The sequence below is a fragment of the Gavia stellata genome, chromosome 20, assembly GCF_030936135.1.
Source record: "Gavia stellata isolate bGavSte3 chromosome 20, bGavSte3.hap2, whole genome shotgun sequence".
In the NCBI taxonomy this organism is placed as follows: domain Eukaryota; kingdom Metazoa; phylum Chordata; class Aves; order Gaviiformes; family Gaviidae; genus Gavia; species Gavia stellata.
The window spans coordinates 5,374,056-5,391,068 of NC_082613.1; the positions used below are offsets into that span (position 1 = coordinate 5,374,056).

A 17,013-nucleotide genomic window follows, 5' to 3' on the forward strand; every position below is an offset into this window, starting at 1 on the left:
GGAGCAGAACGGGAGGTACCAATGTTGCTTCCCTGTAAATGGTGTTTGGAAACAGTTCAGAGTTTGCTGTACATGTGCAGTGATGCTCCAAGTTTGGACAGAGACCAAAATATTAATATTTTCTCATAATGCTAAAACAATCACCATAAGTTGGGGAGGGACACACAATACTACAAGGACAGCTATTTCTGAAGTTCAGAAAAATAACAATGTTTTTGTGTTATTGTTATTCTGTGCAAAGCGAGCATAAACCTTCAGGCACCAGGTGTTCTTCAGCTGTTTGAAGTTTGGGGAGTGTTCTGGGGGTATTTTCAGATTACCTTTAGAATGTTTCCTTCAGTAATTTGGGCTCAGAAAGATAACTGGATAAATGTATATATTGTTACCTCACAGAAGGCAAAGACTTTGCCTGCTCCCATGTCCTCTGCAGTGTTACTCCTGATGGTGAGAGGAGCAGGTCATTGCAGGTTAGCTCAGTGCCCTGTGGTTCGCCCTGAGAACACCCTGCAGGTATGGCCATGTGCACTCTCGGTCTCAAAGTACTGCAGGTGCTGAGAGTCTGCACGTGTCCTCAAGATATTTGTCTTCTCCATGCAATGTGCGCATGGGAATCCTGTGATGTTCATGAGTGCTCCATGCTGCCTCCAAGAAGGGCAATAAATCTATGCGTGTCTGGCTGTTTCCCTTGACGTACACGTGTAGTGTATAATTGTAGCAAAATAGGCTGCCCAGGGAGATAACCAGTACTGCCCCTTCCAGCCCGATGGGTGGCAAGGTCTCTGTGGGCTGGTCTGGCGGAGCAGGCTGCAGCCCTCCACCACAAGAGTCTGGTTTGAAGTCCTGCTAACTAACGTGTTCGACACATGCACAAGTGGAGATGGTGGAGTCAGCTTCAAGGGGAAAACCACTAATTGCTCGTCCCCTCTGGAGCAAGGTCACATGTTCATGAGCCCAACTCTTACATGTGCCTGTGACTGCCGATCAATAGGTCAATATTTACTTCACACAGTCAGACTGTCTCCTTTGCATTCAAGGGAATTAATGTCTTGGACCAGCATTACACCAAGGTTGATAGTATTGAACTGTTACAGGTGACTCTGAATCCTCAGCCATCTGAGGAGTTGCATGTCACTAGGATCCCAGGGTCTGATATCAGATGGGCAATGCATCAATATGTCCTACAAGCAGGAGACGCTGCCAAGTTCTCTGTCCTCATAGTTAAGCTTAGCAGTGTCTGCTTTGTCCGTTGTGGGAACTGCATCTTGGCAAAGCCACAGCAAGCTGTGGGCTTGTAGGTATGGGCACGGAATAGCTGACGAGAGACAAATCTGGAACAGATACAGCCCACCTGGATGCGTATGGGGCAATGCTGACTTCGCACACCTCAGACAGTCCTTCCTTTCTAGCTCCTCTCACTAGTCTGCAGTCTCACCTGCCTGGCAGACCCTAGCAAGTGTTCAGCAGAATCCAGTGCAAAAAAGCTCGCATTCATGGGGTTTCTTATCTGTCCCCAAAATGTGTTCCTTTGTTTCCCAAATAGAGTCTGTTGCACAGTATCTGTATGAATGATTGTCATAAAACCGGATTTCTTTTGGATTTGTAGGTGAAGCCAAAAGACATACTTTGGAACCCTGTTTCTGCTCTTACTTAGATCCATGTGATTCTGATAATCTACAAAGGGAGGGGTAGACTGGGTAGACTTGGACACGTGCATGTGCCTGTGGACTCTGGACTGACAAGCGAGCAATCAATCCAGCCTTCAGTAAGTGAGCTGTAGCCAGCAGCAATTGCATTGATTGTCTCTTGTGACAGGTAGTTCTGCAGACAGAGTTGGGAAGGGGGGTGGTGGGGAGGATCCCTCTCACAGGAGAGCTTCAGTCCAGGCAAAGGGAGGAGAAATGGGAGTGCCCTGTGCTTGCTCCTCATAAAGCAGCTTGTATCTGCTGCCCATCAGGAGGCAAAGCCTCTGCCTCTTAAATTGGCATCTCTATTACCAGAACATCATGTTCGATTCAACAAGAAGTTTATTTTCATCCTTCCTATAAGTAGCTGTGAAGAGGATATGTGCCAGGGCTTTGAATCACCCACACACTGCACTGTGGCAGTGCAGTACTGCTTGCAATGTACAATTATGGGTAGTAGTAAATCCTTGGTAGGAGGGACTTGCCTTTTACAGTCTGTACAAAATTAGAAGGCAGACACTGAGGCACGAACTTGGTTTTACCCCAAGGTAATTCTGGAGCATGTAAAAAAGTGGTAGCTGAGTGACGTACAGCATTTCCCATAACAGGACAAGAACAGTTGCTGCCATTCTCTGATAGCAGGAGGCTAAAGAGCAGTATGAAAAGGGAGAGTTGGTATGGTAGAGTCTGTGAGTTGCATGCAAAAACTTTACTGTTTTACGATTGCCCAATATTTATGTCTATGTTCCTTCATAAACTATTTTTTGCATCCGAATAAGAAAACTGCCTTTTGGTGTCCAGTAGAAGATACTGGATAAATGCAGAGTCCGTATATGTTGCCTTAATTACATATCTTATTCATTTGTTTGGCCTTTAGTTCTGCCTGGATTTTCATGACTGCAAATCAGCAAGAGTTCAGTTAATTATGTTGTCACTCATCTCCCAGGCAATTACAGTTGTCCGTCATTATAATTTCTGTGATATAAGCCCTGCAACAAGGAGTTCAGATTTCAGTTGGAATAAAAACTGCATACTTGCCCAGCATGACCCTTGTATCATAACCCACTGTCCCTGAACGACCTACATCCTTGTGACAGGTTTGCTATTGCATAGTGTTACTTAGTGATAAGCACTGTGTGGGCTGAAATACACCAACAGAGCCAGGATCTAATTATGTGAGAGGATTCAGATGGAGAAGGCTTTACGGTAATCACTGTTTTCACCACCTGTGAAAGCCCTGCTGCATTTGACCTTTGGTTTCATAGTTTTCTCAATGTGTGAGGAAGAAAGGCCAGACACAGCTGGAGAGCAGAGCCTGTCTCTCAGTTCAAAGGCCTGCTGCAAAGTTCAGTGAAGATGCTGAGCATCCTTCCATCACCTTCAGGAGCCTTTTGCCTTCATACCTCTCTCAACATAAAGTTAAGGACTCTTGGAGGATGTTGTGGCGCGTTCTAGGACCGACATAACGTAAGGGTTCTCATTTTCAGTTGAGCTATGAGTTAATATACAAGAACTAATGCGCCTACATTAGGGTGTAAAGGTAATAGCTTATTTCAGAACAGGAGCTTTCTCCTCTCCCTTCCATCTGTTCCCCCACTCTGTGGTTTAACAGAGCTGCTAGATAGTGGATCTGTCCTGTTTGTAATAAATTGCAATATTTAGTCATTAGGGTGACAAAAGTACAACTGATTATTCAGCCAAAGACATGCTCAGAGTCTGTAGTTCAATGACTGTTTCTTTTGGTAGCAATGTCAGTGTGAGCAGCACTACCGCTTGCTCGTGCTTCTGCTTTGCCTTGCAGCTGGGCAAAGAACTGGTTTGGGGAATACATTTAAGCTAAAAATAGCTCAGCAAGAAAAACTGCTGAAAGAACATGCTCTTCAAATAATAGTGCAAGTGGTGCAGACTCCCAGTGCAACTCCTCTGCTGAAGGCTGATGAGGGCTCAAGGCTGTGTATTAAAATGTATGTTGAAGGGTCTTCCAGCTGAAACCACATACTGGTTATGATCTGGGTCACACTGTGCAGGTCACTGAAAATGGTAAATAATATTTCATTGCAAAGCAATAGATTTTTTTTTTCTTTTTTCTCTGAAGCAGGAGTAAAACTCTGGAGCCCTGTGTTCCCAGAGAAAAAAGAAAAAAAGACATGTTACATATCTCCAATTTGGGCAAATTGAGAACATTGTGGGTTTGATGCTTCAGGAGAAGCAAACAAAAGGAATCATATAAATCCCAGGGTTTAGTTCTATCCCATTATGTGTTACCATTATATTATTTTAAAGACATCTGCCACTGTTGAAGTGATACTAAAATCGACTCCAATAGCAACTGCTTGAGCAACGGTAGGGAGTCTGCAAGTCAATCACTAGTAGACCAGAAGCCAATCTTATCCCAGTGGTGCAGACTGTCACTTTACTGAGACTTTCCAACACTCCTAGTGAAACAGTTGCATGCTCCTGGGTGCTTACTGGGTAATGATATGTACAGAAAGAAAAAAGAAAAAAAAAAAAGAAAAAAGTTAGGTTTTAACTTCACTGTATAAATGATGCCTAACACAATGCTTGTGCTTGATATTCTCCAGGAAGACTGAGGCTGGTTTGCCAACCACCCTTGAGCCCTGTAAGAAATGAAGTGTCTGTAGGCTCATGACTCAACTTCCTGGGTGGCCAGGAATGCAATTTCAGCCAGCGCAGTCAGAGGGAACAGGGACCGGAGGACAGAAAGACATGTCGGATTGGACTGTAGCACTAGCTACGTATCAGAGTCCATCAAATAGAGATACTGTACAGGGATGGAAGTGTCCCAAAATGTCCTGAATTCAGGTAGGATGCTCACTGTTGCCCAGCTAGCATTAAGATCCTGCAATACTGTCCACTTAACTTATAAACAGTTGCCCCTACCAACAGATGCCACTGCGATGTACATGTGTGGGATTTGGGTCACTGGAAGAAACCACAGCTGGATTTGCAGAGTGCAGACAAAGAAATATTGGTATGCATAGCTTGTCAGCCTGCCTCTGATGACTATATGTAAATTCTCCTCCACCCCCTCATTTAATGCAGAATGATTTGAGAATGGCCATTCTTGCCATGGACACAAGCCGCTGAGAATTTCCCTATGCAGTGTGAGCTCTGGAGAATATACTTCTCTGTTGCCTGTAACCTGTACTTGTATATAAGGACCCTTTGGCAATCTGCAAAATCTGTGAAGTGACAAATAAACATCTGCAGGCGTATTTGCTATTGCAAGGTGTTGCATGAAGCGACAGCAAGGATTTACACCAGAGCTGGTGGCATTAAGCTGTGTGAGCCTACTAACTCAGCAGCTTCAAACTCTTAACTGCAGAGGGCATGCCGTTGCACTTTGCAAACTGGTTGTAATGTCAGGCTTTTTGCTGAGGGACAGCTTTCTTAATTACTGAAGTAAATCAAGGAAAATACAGTACTCTCCTGGCTTTGTGTAACCCCTAAAGAAAAAAACTAAATTATAGTGATTCCTAAAGTTGCAAATGCTTCTGGGATAGACAGGCCCTGCTGGGACCATACGTATGACTGTACACCCGCTATCAAATTGCAGGAATCTCTCTGGGAATGCTCTCCCTGGCAACTCAAGTACTTCTAGTTCTCGCTTGTCACTCACCCACACAACATCTCCAAAAGGATGGGATATCCCTGCCTTCAGATAGCATGTCACCATCTGTTGTACTATTTTCTGTTTCTCTCGTGCACGCTATTGTTAGCACAGCATTTTTCAGCGCAGAGCTAGATCAACAGCTTGCCTTCGTGCTGCCATTAACCACAGAATCACAGAATCACTAAGGTTGGAAAAGACCTGTAAGATCATCAAGTCCAACCATTACAAAAAGAAAGCCTTTGCCCACAGCATACACTGAATCCTGCTTCTTTACTGCATTCCCATTTGTCTTATTTTAATCTTTTACTTTTTTCAAAATTTCTCTTGAGGTTATCTGTTGATTTTTCAATGCAAAGAGTGTTCCCGCTATCAGCATGCAGAGTGAAATGAGAAATTCCATTGACAGCTCAAAGATGGGGCCCAAGCAATCTGTAGGAGTGCGAGTTCCCTGGTTGCAACGACAGGAATAATCATCTATTTTGTAGTTATTTCACCAGCAGATCTCATAGTGCTCTGCAAAGCTGGTCTATATGGTTATCTCTATTATACAGAATAGGAAAATGTGGCGAAGTGTCTTGTCTGGAAAACCAGACTTGCAGACCCTCCAGGAATTTATTCACTTCCCACTGCAAATGGTATTTTAGTCATTCTGTTTTAATTTGTTTTTAAATTGGGCTGTGTGAGGAGTATGACTTGTCACTTGATGCCACAAAGCGTGACACTGAGCATTACAGACAGGCTAACTTACATGAAAATGCAGAGAGGACTTGAATTTAAAAATGTCATCCTCATATTCTGTCTGCTCTTCCCCCAAAGCTTTTTGAGACCCTCCTTACTTCCATTTAGGATCCTGTGTTTAGTTATGGTGCTGTAAATCCAAATAGAGGTTGCTGGCAAATTTCAGTCAGGAGAGAAAATTCTGAGCTTTGAAATCTGGGTTCCTCAATTGAATAAAATGTAAGAATTTAATTAGGTAATATTTCCTAGTGACACGAGCATTTAGTTTTGACATTACTGCTATGATTTGGTGTGGTACAACATACACTGTCTTTTACTGCCGAAGTGCAAGGCTGTGACGGAAAACCTTTGTGAGGTCTCCATGTTCTTGGGAAATGATTCAGTTTTATCACCTCTGTGTCTCCTTAGAGCTGCTTTTTGTCTGCTGAATGACTGCTAGGATAGGGATAAGCTAAGCAGAGCAATGTAAGGTGGCAGTGACTTCATCAAAGCTAGAACAGGCCTTAACTCTCTGCAAATGACCTCCATCATACACTGGTTTTCTAGGCTTTTGTAGCAAGTTTTTTTCATTGCAGCTGATGCACAGCAAGTCACAGGTAACGCTGCATTTGAGTGCTGGGCCTCTAGTCCACCAGAAAGTCCCTGCTAACCCTGAGCTTCCTGCTCCAATCATCCTTGTGGACCTAAGCTTGGTACTTCCACATGCCTATCATTCTGTGTTATCTCTTTCCTTTATGTTGTAAACAGGCTGCAAAAAGATTTCTTTAAACTTAATTACATGATGCCTATAAATATAACTTTTCTTACCACATTAGTACTGGTTTGTTTAACCTTTTCTTGAGAAGGAGGATTTTTCCCCTGTTGGGTGGTATTTGGAAGTACTGTAGCCGCTCCCTGTGATAATTATAATAATAAGGCTGCAGTGTAGCCTGGCCAGAATATGGCTTTTGTAGACACCCTCAAATTAGTCTGATCTCTGCAATAGACCAGCTGCTATCTGGAGAGACTGTTGTGAGATCCTGGCTTTTTATTTTTTTAACATGATTTCTGAAAAACTAATGAAGTATTAATTCGTTCAGAATTTAATTTGCTTAATGAATAAGATCATCTCAAGCAAATGACAATGGCTGTTCATCTGAGAGCCATGTAGTCTTGATTTTGAGGGCTTTTTTTCAACAGTGAGGCACTCGTGTTTATTCTGGTGTCTGTCTCTTGGCCCAGTAGTATTTTGTATAGCTTTAACAGAACAAAGTAACTGTCACATCTTTGCACAACAATGGACTAACTAGATTGAAGTAAGCTGTTTCTAATGCAATTTAAGACTTTACCAAGACTTTTACCAAGATACTGGTTCTTCAAACGTATGTTTCCTAGTTGCCTTGGTACAGTCCTCTGCATAAGTGGACTTTCAACAGAAGGAGGTCCCCAACCTCCAAAGGTCTTGTCTGTTTCTTTTTCATTTCACTAGATAAATACTTGAGCATGGATTGATAAATCTGGGAGTCCTTTTTTGTCTTTTGGTGTGTTACATGTGACAGCTAAAGAAAAAGATAGAAAATGAGAGTGCTTTCCAGGAAAAAAAACACCACACTCCAGAGTCTGGATAGGTCAAGGAAGTGTGCCGGCCACTTAGATGAGATAATTATCCTGAAAAACAGATACTGAAGGAAACTTATGTGCTCTGTTTGACCCAAGTAGCTCCCAAGCTACACAGATAAACAGGAAAACCCCCACAAGACCTGATTATACAGCTGCAGCTTGCCAGGTGGGCACAGGCAATGGAATCAAAAGGATTTAGCCAGAACTACATTTTAATAATTGATATGACTGTACAATATTTATTAAGCAGTGTTTGATTAAAAACCATGACCTTCTGTTCTGACCTGTTTTCTCTTTTTTTTTTCCCTCCTCCCTATTTTCTAAACATTTATTTCCTTCATTTTTCACCCCTGTCGCCTTATTTAAGGTTATTTCAAAAGGTAGAAACTGCTAGACTGACCCAGTTTTTCTATATGAGAGTGGCAAGCCCAAGCCTTTGATTCATGGGAGGAATTAAGATCTTGAATGAAGCAGGCTACAGAAGTTGTGCTCAAAGCCACGGGAGGAGGAAACTGTAGTAACTCTAACAGTATTTGGAGGGCCAGCAACTGTACTGTATGAATTGCCGTTTCCTTGGATCACATGTGGTGAGCCAGTTCTTGGAAGAGAGTCCAAAAACATGCTTGAATTCTTCACAAAAAGATGCAGATGACTCATCTGACAACACTGCCCCATAAATCAGTGGTAACATTGTGCTGTGGTACTAGCCATATGCCCTCCAGGTATGGTGTGTGCAAAGGTGACACTGCACAGTAAGAAAGCTTTGTCTCTTCCCTTCCCCAAACTAAAAGCCACACTACAAATTTTGTGGGAGAAGTTAATTCTATCCGCTTAGGCATTCTGTGGGCAATTCACAGCAACAGTTACAGTGAAACTCATTTATATCCAGTCTGCATATATATTTGGTTAGGTTTAAAAGGAGGGCGGGGTGGAGAACCAACACAATACCAAAACTACCCCTCTCTCTCTTTTGTTCTTATATGCTTTCAAGTGGCAAGTCTGAAACTGGGTACGTTAAAACTGAAAAACATGCAGCCAAACCCCCTTCTGGCTGAGATGTTGCTTATACCAGCTCATAGTCTTTCAGATACACACTGTCCATCCTATCTTGCTTCTGTTTCAAATACAGTGAAATAAGTGCATAAAATATTTTTCCTCAATTCATTAACAGGTGTAAAACAAACAAACCTAATCCTAAATAATCTCAGTAACACAGCAGCCATCCCCACAAATGGTGAGGGCTGCCACCACGAATGCCTGAATCCCTGCTTAATCCTTGGGTTATCAGTAGCTCGCAACTGCTACAGCACCTTGTTCTGGTCAGGTTTTTTTCATAAAACAACCTAAATGGCTGCAACAACCAGAGAAGCTTACTTTGGTCCCTATGATTAAGCTCTGCAAATTAAATTAAAGTAATTTCTTTCTGTAATTACTTGTGCTGCAGATCCAAACTAGCTTAAGGACCTGAATCATAATCCAGTGTAAGGTGAGGCATTACAGAGCATTATTGGCTTTCTGCAGGTTTCCATTTTGTTTTATGACTGCTTGTCACTTTACAGGGCTGGGGCCCAGATCTTCAGGCATGTGTAGATGCCTAATTTCTGAGACAATCTGAGCCTGAACACATGCTGCTATTTGTAGGCAGTTTGGCAGGGCAAAACTATTTTCATCCCTAAAATGTTTTCCTTATTTAATTACACTTGCTTTAGCAGTTTTCCTGCAAGTTTATTTACATAATTATGCCCCCTTGTGATACATTACAGCTTTGTGAACCCTGATTTTTTTATTTCTAGTTTCACATGTGCCACTTATATCAGCAGACCTATTCAAGGAATTGACTCTGTGTCCCAGAAAAGGCCCTGGATATTCCTCTCTGTGTTTATACCTGCTGCTCTGCTCTTCCCTTCCCTGCTGTGCACTGACCTGCTGCCCTTGCCTTCACTGTGCCGTGGAAAACACATTTGATTATGAATTCCCAGCACTGGAGCCAGGGAAGTAGAACAGAGCAGTGTAAGAAGTTAGTGTCTTCCCAGAAGACAATCTGTCATCAGCTGTGCCCCGGACATGTGAAACTTTTTCTTGCCCTGGGCAGAAGTAACTGCCCTCTGCAATGACACTTCCCCATGTTTGCACAAAGTAACTACCCAACGTTTTCACAGGAGGTGCATGCTGAATCCTTAGCGATACAAACCTGTGCTGAGAGCAGCTTTGAGTCATGTGCATGTTGTTCAAGTCAAGAACTAACACACAGGACTAAGTCGTCTCTGTTGCAACCCTTTATAAATGAATTAGTGTGTTCAAAAATTCTTGCCAAGCATGCCGTGGGCTGGTCTGAGACAGCAAATTGTTCTTTCTGGTTCAGCTGCAGATCATGGCTCTTGCCCAGAGCTGATAGGATGCTCCATAATTAATTGTGCATGCACTGTGCTTCATTACTGAAGCAAGCAAGCACCTCTAGTCAAAGAGTTTCTGTCCAGAGGGTCTGTTATGATCACACGCTCAGGGTGCTTAGGTTTTTTACTTGCTGACCAGGGATTCACACTGGTGAAGTTCATTCTGGTTTTGCAAGTGTAATACCTTGAAAGGGAACAAAGGCTACCTTTCTCAGGAGCTCTTCAGTCCTTAAGAGAAAGGGACAGGGTAGTCAAGGTATGGCATGTACAGATGTACTTGGACCTCTTCTAATACAGTGCAGCTCAAATACGTATATCTCCCTTGGACCTGAAAAGCCCTGTAAACAGGAGGCTAAACTGACTCATTGCTTGGAGACGTTAACAAAACCTGAGCTTTCTCCCATTCCTCCTGATTTTTACCCTTGAAGACTGTCTTATAGTAACTCTGGCATCAGACACTAAATCTCAGCTCCTTTGACTGTAAGGCCAGTGCTGTCTGTCACTGGGTACATAACAGGGTTTCCAACTGTGTGTCACTGCCTGACACCAAGGAAAGGCATAGGGAATATTAATACCTATGGGATCCAGACATCTAAATCCTGGAGGCAGCTCCAAAAAATTTCAGCTACCACTTGCACCTCCACCATTCTTCCACTCCTTCCCCCCACCCCCTGCAATATTTTTCTTTTCTGTAGCCTGAAAAGCTGAGCCCATAATGGAAAAGGGACAAAACATGAAAAAAAATCCCAAATCCTCACACAGCACCAGGTTTAAAAAGCACTCGGGCACTGTGCAAGCTGTTAATAAAATACTGCAGCCACATACAAATCTCCAACAGCAACCCCCGAGCCGGTCCCCGCTGCCAGCATCTCGTCTTGCTGTGTAGTACAGAGCAAGGAGGATGGGAGACTCCCTCAGCACACACGCACACGCCCACAGAATTAAACTGTAGCTCTATATATAGCTCCTGTCTCATGCGAGCTGAGGCTTTCACAGACACCCACGCTGTGCTCACTGGGGTTATTTTTAGCATCAGTGACAAGGTTACCTGGATGATTCCTGCCAAATAAGAACGAAATGCATTAAATTGTACACAGCTAATTAGCGGTGACAGCTGATTTTTTCTTTGTGCCTGCCGCTGCCTTTCTGTCTCTAGAATAAATCTGTGTCAAGTCTTCCCAGCCTTCTGAAATCAGGGTAGTTCCCTGATTTCTAGTTCAGCAAGTGGGAGTTTGATCACAGTCTGAGCTTCAACAAAAAGCTTTGATAATCTCCAGATGAATTTAGGCTAGTCTCTAAACAGGGCTCAGTTCAGTATCTACTTTATTTCTGCATTAGGGTTACTAGTAGTTTGTACACACACACACACTCCCCCATCCCGTGCTTTTTGGTCAAAATCAAATAAAATATTCCCCAAAGTTCTGTGGGTTCAGCCCAGTTTCCCACTGAATCTGTCGGTCTGGAGGGCCAATGCCTTTTCAGTGAGCAAAGCTGCACAGAGACCTTTCTGTGAGGAAGTGGCACTGGACATGCTGTTCTTGGGGAAATGGGGCACAGCTTTTGTTTCGTCAACAAGTAAAATTTTCCTTTATGGTTGCTCTGTGTTGAACTGTCACGCTCTGTGCTTTTAGGCTGCAAATCTGAAGTGCTGTTTGCTTGGTATTGTTCTGTCTCCAGCAGCACTGTGAACTTCACGCTCTGTTACATGAGGCTGAGGTACAAACCAGGGTCTAACCTGAGTGTGCATTTAGCTACATCTGCGGTTTCTGGGCAAGTCAACTCGAAAGTGCCTTTCCAAGAACCTCAAGGCAGCACTAGAACTACAGATTTCCAGATGTGGTAAAGTACTGAATAAAGATACCTCCTTTTTCACTCTATATTGCCAAGAAACCTTGCCCCAGCATGATCCACTTACCCATGCCAAGATTTTCAATGTGGTAAAGGTCAGTTTTATGTGCTTGAGTTTTGGTTCCACTCTGTGTCCATAAAACCATCATTCTTCCTGTCTGATTCCTTTGATGCCCACATTTCTGTATCTGAATTCCTGTCTCCATAATCTTTTAAGTGCTGCTTAATGCATCATGTCTACTTATGCAAATATCCAAGGAGGTGAAACAGAACATGAAGTGAAAATTACAAGTATAATCTTTTCCGGGAATTCATGTTTTCACTGAAACATTAAGTAATAATGGAGTGTCTTTAACTGTGGTTACACAAGGCATACTTGAGAAGTACCAGCCACCCAGGCAGTTCAGACATTAACTTTCTAAACAGTCAGATATCAAATTTAATTAAACAACCTTTTCCTGCGTCACTCTTCAGGCTAGAAACTCTTTTACTCCTCCAGGTTTCAGCTTAAACCCCTTCTAGAATGAAGGGAGACTGTAAGGTAGAAAGCAGTTATTGCATATAATTGTACTTGCAAATGTCTTTTCTGCCTCTTGACACAAAGAGCTCTCAATTCACTGAATTCCATTGAGGGCTTATTATCGGCACTCCGAACACATAATAATGGGAACCAAGACCTGTTGGGAGCCCTGTTGCCTAATGCACAGTAGAATATTGCAAGTACACACCATGGCCTGGGGCCCTGGGGATGCATGAATTAGTAAGAGAAAACACTACGGGAAAGGGAAGGCTGGGGAAAATGGAATACTGCCATTTTGGATGGAGGAGAAGGGAGAAGAGCATGTTTCCACGGCAACAAGTGGTAGACTAAATTGGCTGGAGCACAAAATATGGGAAATACACTTTTCAAAAGCAGCAATACACATAAATGAATACTTGAATCTGTACTCACGCTGCTGTCAGTCAATAATAAATCTGAAGTCAATGGACTTGCACTGCTGTAAAAGTAGAATCTGGCCCAAAAGATGTAACGGAATTCCTCAATCTCTCTTTTGAGACGGAATGAGTGGGAAAGTGAAGAAAAACAGGGATTTTGGCTTTGACTGCATAAACACTCACTAGCGTAATAGCAGAGAGTTGGTTTTCTCAGCAGTTTCACAACTACTGTTGAAATGTATTGCAATCAGAACCGTTTAAAAAATACAGAGGTTTTCAGAAAATGTTATTCTTTTGTCTCCCCATTTTTGAAGTTACATAGATACTATTATTTGGTATATTTTGCACATTATATATGTCATCAGAGCAGTCCCTCCAGAGCACACAGCTAGCTGTGGGACTGAGGCAATTTGCTAGACAGCTGTAAACTTTCAAATCCCTACAAATGTGCTGAAAAATATTGATGTGGAAAACAACTGCCTGTTTATGTGCCATTCTTATGCACACAGCTGTCAAATAAACTACTCAGTAATCTGCCCGTACATTACTCTTTTGTGCTTAAGTACAAGTCTATAGCCTGACGGTACATGTGGATTCACAGCTGAGCCAGCAAGTCCCATTGCTGTTATCCAAGTATTACTAGTGCAGCAGCAGCAATGTGCTCTCATCTGCATAGGTGGTGGCAAAATCATCCAGAAAACAGGCTACATTTCCATGCTACTGCCAGGTTGAGCTCCGAATGAGGGCTCTGGGGTGGTCTGCGATTTGTGGGGTGAGACCTAGTCAGTCCTAGTTAGAAACTCCAGAGGGATATCTCTAGGGCTTTGGCTCTTTGGCCTTTACCTGTACCCATTTTAACCTTTTTTTTTTTTTTTTGGACACATACTTGCTTTTCCTGGTGTAAATATTTTCCTGCATGCATCCACCACCTGAGCTTGTTTGCATGGTCTTGTTCTATTCTGGTGGATGAGTTAAGAGCTGAGCTAAGCTCTGCCGGTGCACATATGTGCTGGAAGTTGTGTGGGAGATCGCTTCCAATCTGTTTTGCCATTCCTGGCTATTCCAGCAATCTCTGCACCGTCTGTTCCCCGAGATGCGCTGAATCTTCCGTGTTCCAGGAGGAAGGAGCTAAATGAAAGCCTGTCTTCCAGCACTTGGAACAAAGGTGGCTTTTAGCCATCCTCTAGGCATTACCAATGAGACTAATAGCCTCCACCACAGATTGCTCCATCAGACTGTATGGAGGCTTTCTTCACTGTATTTACCTATAGACACTACATTTTGTAGCATCTATAATGACCAGCCCTTTTCTTCACCAGTAAAGCAGTTTCCTTTTTACGTCCTTGTACTGCCACTTGACTTTAGGTATGCCTCCTTTGAAATAATTCTTTAGGCTCATTATTAAGCAAGCTAAATTGTAAATAAAAGGAAGGAATAAAGCCTGTAGTTATACCACCTGAAGCTGCAATTCCATTAGACCTTGCACACTAAGAGAAGTCAGGCTGTATTGAAAAGAGATGTGACCTTCTAGGCATTTCAGCATTATGAGGTGTGGCTGGATATGAGATAGTCTTCTCACTTGGTTAATACTCTGTGATGGTCCAACTTGGTTTTAGGGATGCAGTGGGGTGGAAAACATTTTTGTGCATTTCAGAGCCGTAAAATTAGGCTCCTGACCTGTGAAGACATTTCACAAGCAATTGGCCAAAATACTGGAGTTGACAATATCAGAGTGCAGCTTGAAATATTTCCTTGACATGAATATACAAGGCTTGAAAGGTCTAGATGATCAAGGCCATGGTCAAGGTGCATGATACTTTCCTTCCTAAGACAGTGGAAGGAAATTAATTGATGTGGCACATCTACGACTTGCTCTGCCTGTAACTCTTGGAACTTAATGTAAATGTAATGTGATATTTTCTACTTGTATGTGATGTATGTGTTTTTTGTGACAGGGACTGTTATTTGCTCTGTCTTCTGCAGTCACAGGTACAATGCACTGTTCTTTGGGCGTAAAGTGCTACCATGCTAGAAAGAATAAAGAGCAATCACTGAGACTGGAGGAAGGTGATTATTCCATCTCCAACACTGCAGGGGCATCATGAAGTGCACCCAAAATCTCGTCTATGTTTATTCAGCAGCTCGTTTCTTAGCTGAGGGCAAGTGTGGTGATGGCAGTGATGTTTTCCTCCATAAACTCTGGTCCATTAGGACTTGTGCTCTGATCCATATGTGTGCTTCTCATTCCCTGTCCCCTGAGGTAAAGTTTAATCAAATGCACACACATGAATGAGCTAGCCTAAATATCAATAAATGTTTCTTTCAGGAGAGGCTTGAGATATTTAATATTTAATAAGCCTTGAAAATGAACTTCTGTTCATGTTTCTCGATTTGATTCCAAGCATTTTGGCGGTGAACAGTGCTCACTCTCCCAGTGTGGGCAGGCGCAGCACAGATTATTTAACAATCCACTTTGTCTCATCTAAAATATTCATGTTTGCAGATACCCAAATGTAGCTCTTAAAAAAACACACACAAAAAACAAATGGTGCAGTCTCAGCCTCACAGTTACCTTAAATCTTTGCTTTAGGCTACACGCCACAGTAATGCTATTTCTCTCATAGCTCTACCCTGTTGCCCTGGTTACTGATCAAAACCAGACCATCCCTGCTGTCCCTGCAGCTGGACTTACACAAACACCTTACCCTTGTGAGGGCAATGCTGCCAAAGTTGCTTCTTCCTTAAAGCAGAAATACAGCCACCAATGCATACAGCAGCTTTCCCTTGTTCAACTAAATATGCAGCTATACCAATTGTCTTTATCCTCAAATTCAGCTAGTGCTGACAAAGCAAAATCAGGTTAATAAATAATTTTATTAATATTTTTGTTAAAGCACTAGCCTTTCTGGAGGACCTCAAAATCTTGACTATGTCAGCAGAGCTGCAGGTAGATTTGGCAGAATTTTGTCTCCCACATTGACTTCTTTCTTGTTTTCTATTGAAATCAAGGGAGTCCTCACTCAAGAGGGAGTTAAGACGTTTTTCATGTGACTGGTTGACAACTGAGAATGTGCTATATTAGTTTGTGTATGATTCACTGCAGGAAATGGACTTGGGGGTGGGTGACAGTGTCTCATGACAGTGCTCAGAGGATACTCCATTGTAAAGGGAGGTTCCTCCCTGTTCTTAGGCAGACTTACTTGGAGAGTTTCATTTCAATTTGCTGCCGGATTTCCTGTCTTTCCTCATCTGTCCTCCTTGGGAAAATATTCCTGTCTTCCAGCTCCTGCTTACTTGGTCTGTTTCGAAGTTTTACTGCCAGCAGTTCTTTCTTGCATTTTCTTGGCAAAGTACCTGGGACATGCATGGAAAAGAGTTATTAGAAAGACAGCTCCTGGAGATGAAACATGAATGTATCAAGAGTGGGAAACCTACAGAGTGACAGTGATCTCTATGTTAGTGTGCAATGAGCAATCCCTCTGCTTACAAATGCAGAGGGATCATATTCCTCTGTTATCTTTGTTACCCGTCATAAGTAAGCAGTGCTCTCAGGTGAAAATTATTTGCGGCAGAGACATAATTCACGTCACTAGTTTAGAAGTCAAAGGCTGTGCATCTTCCCTCAGTCCCCTGAGCATCCCGATAGCCCAGAGCAATCCCTACTTCCTGAACCATGTAGTGGTTCCTTTGCAGAAGGGCTGGATTGCTCAGCAACAGGAGTGGCCGGGACAAGTACACCTTCATCTCTGGGTCACCAGGCATAACCAGGAATAGATAATGGTAACTGACACAATCGAAGTTGTTGCTTGGCATGTGTGTAGATATGCGCATACACATACATATATATGTAAGTGTATATATATATATATATATGTAAAATGTCATCCTGGTTTTCTGGCATTAGAAAATCAGAATTGTGATCAGACACCGTCTATAACTCTAACAGTAAATGTAAACCATTATGTATGTCTACATCCTGTCCAGTGTGACAGTGTGTCATAAGAGAATTTCATATAGCAATCCATACTACACTGTTCACGTTAGGCCTTTCCTTCTGAAGAGAGCAGGGGCAAATATTCCAAGGAATGAAAGAAAAGGCCAGGTTTTATCATGATTTGCGGAATGCTGGCAACTTAATTGGGCATTCGGGCAATAAGAGACACAAATACTTACTATGATTGCA

At 42.6% G+C, this 17,013-nt stretch overlaps 1 protein-coding gene across 1 annotated transcript in view; it reads right to left on the minus strand.

Moving 5' to 3' along the window:
* PHACTR3 (phosphatase and actin regulator 3) overlaps positions 1-17,013 on the minus strand; it is a 112,817-nt gene that overhangs the window by 14,174 nt on the left and 81,630 nt on the right. Inside the window, exon 8 of the mRNA XM_059827436.1 lies at positions 16,031-16,184. Coding sequence (XP_059683419.1) covers positions 16,031-16,184 — 154 coding nt within the window. The remainder of the gene's footprint in view (positions 1-16,030; positions 16,185-17,013) is intronic.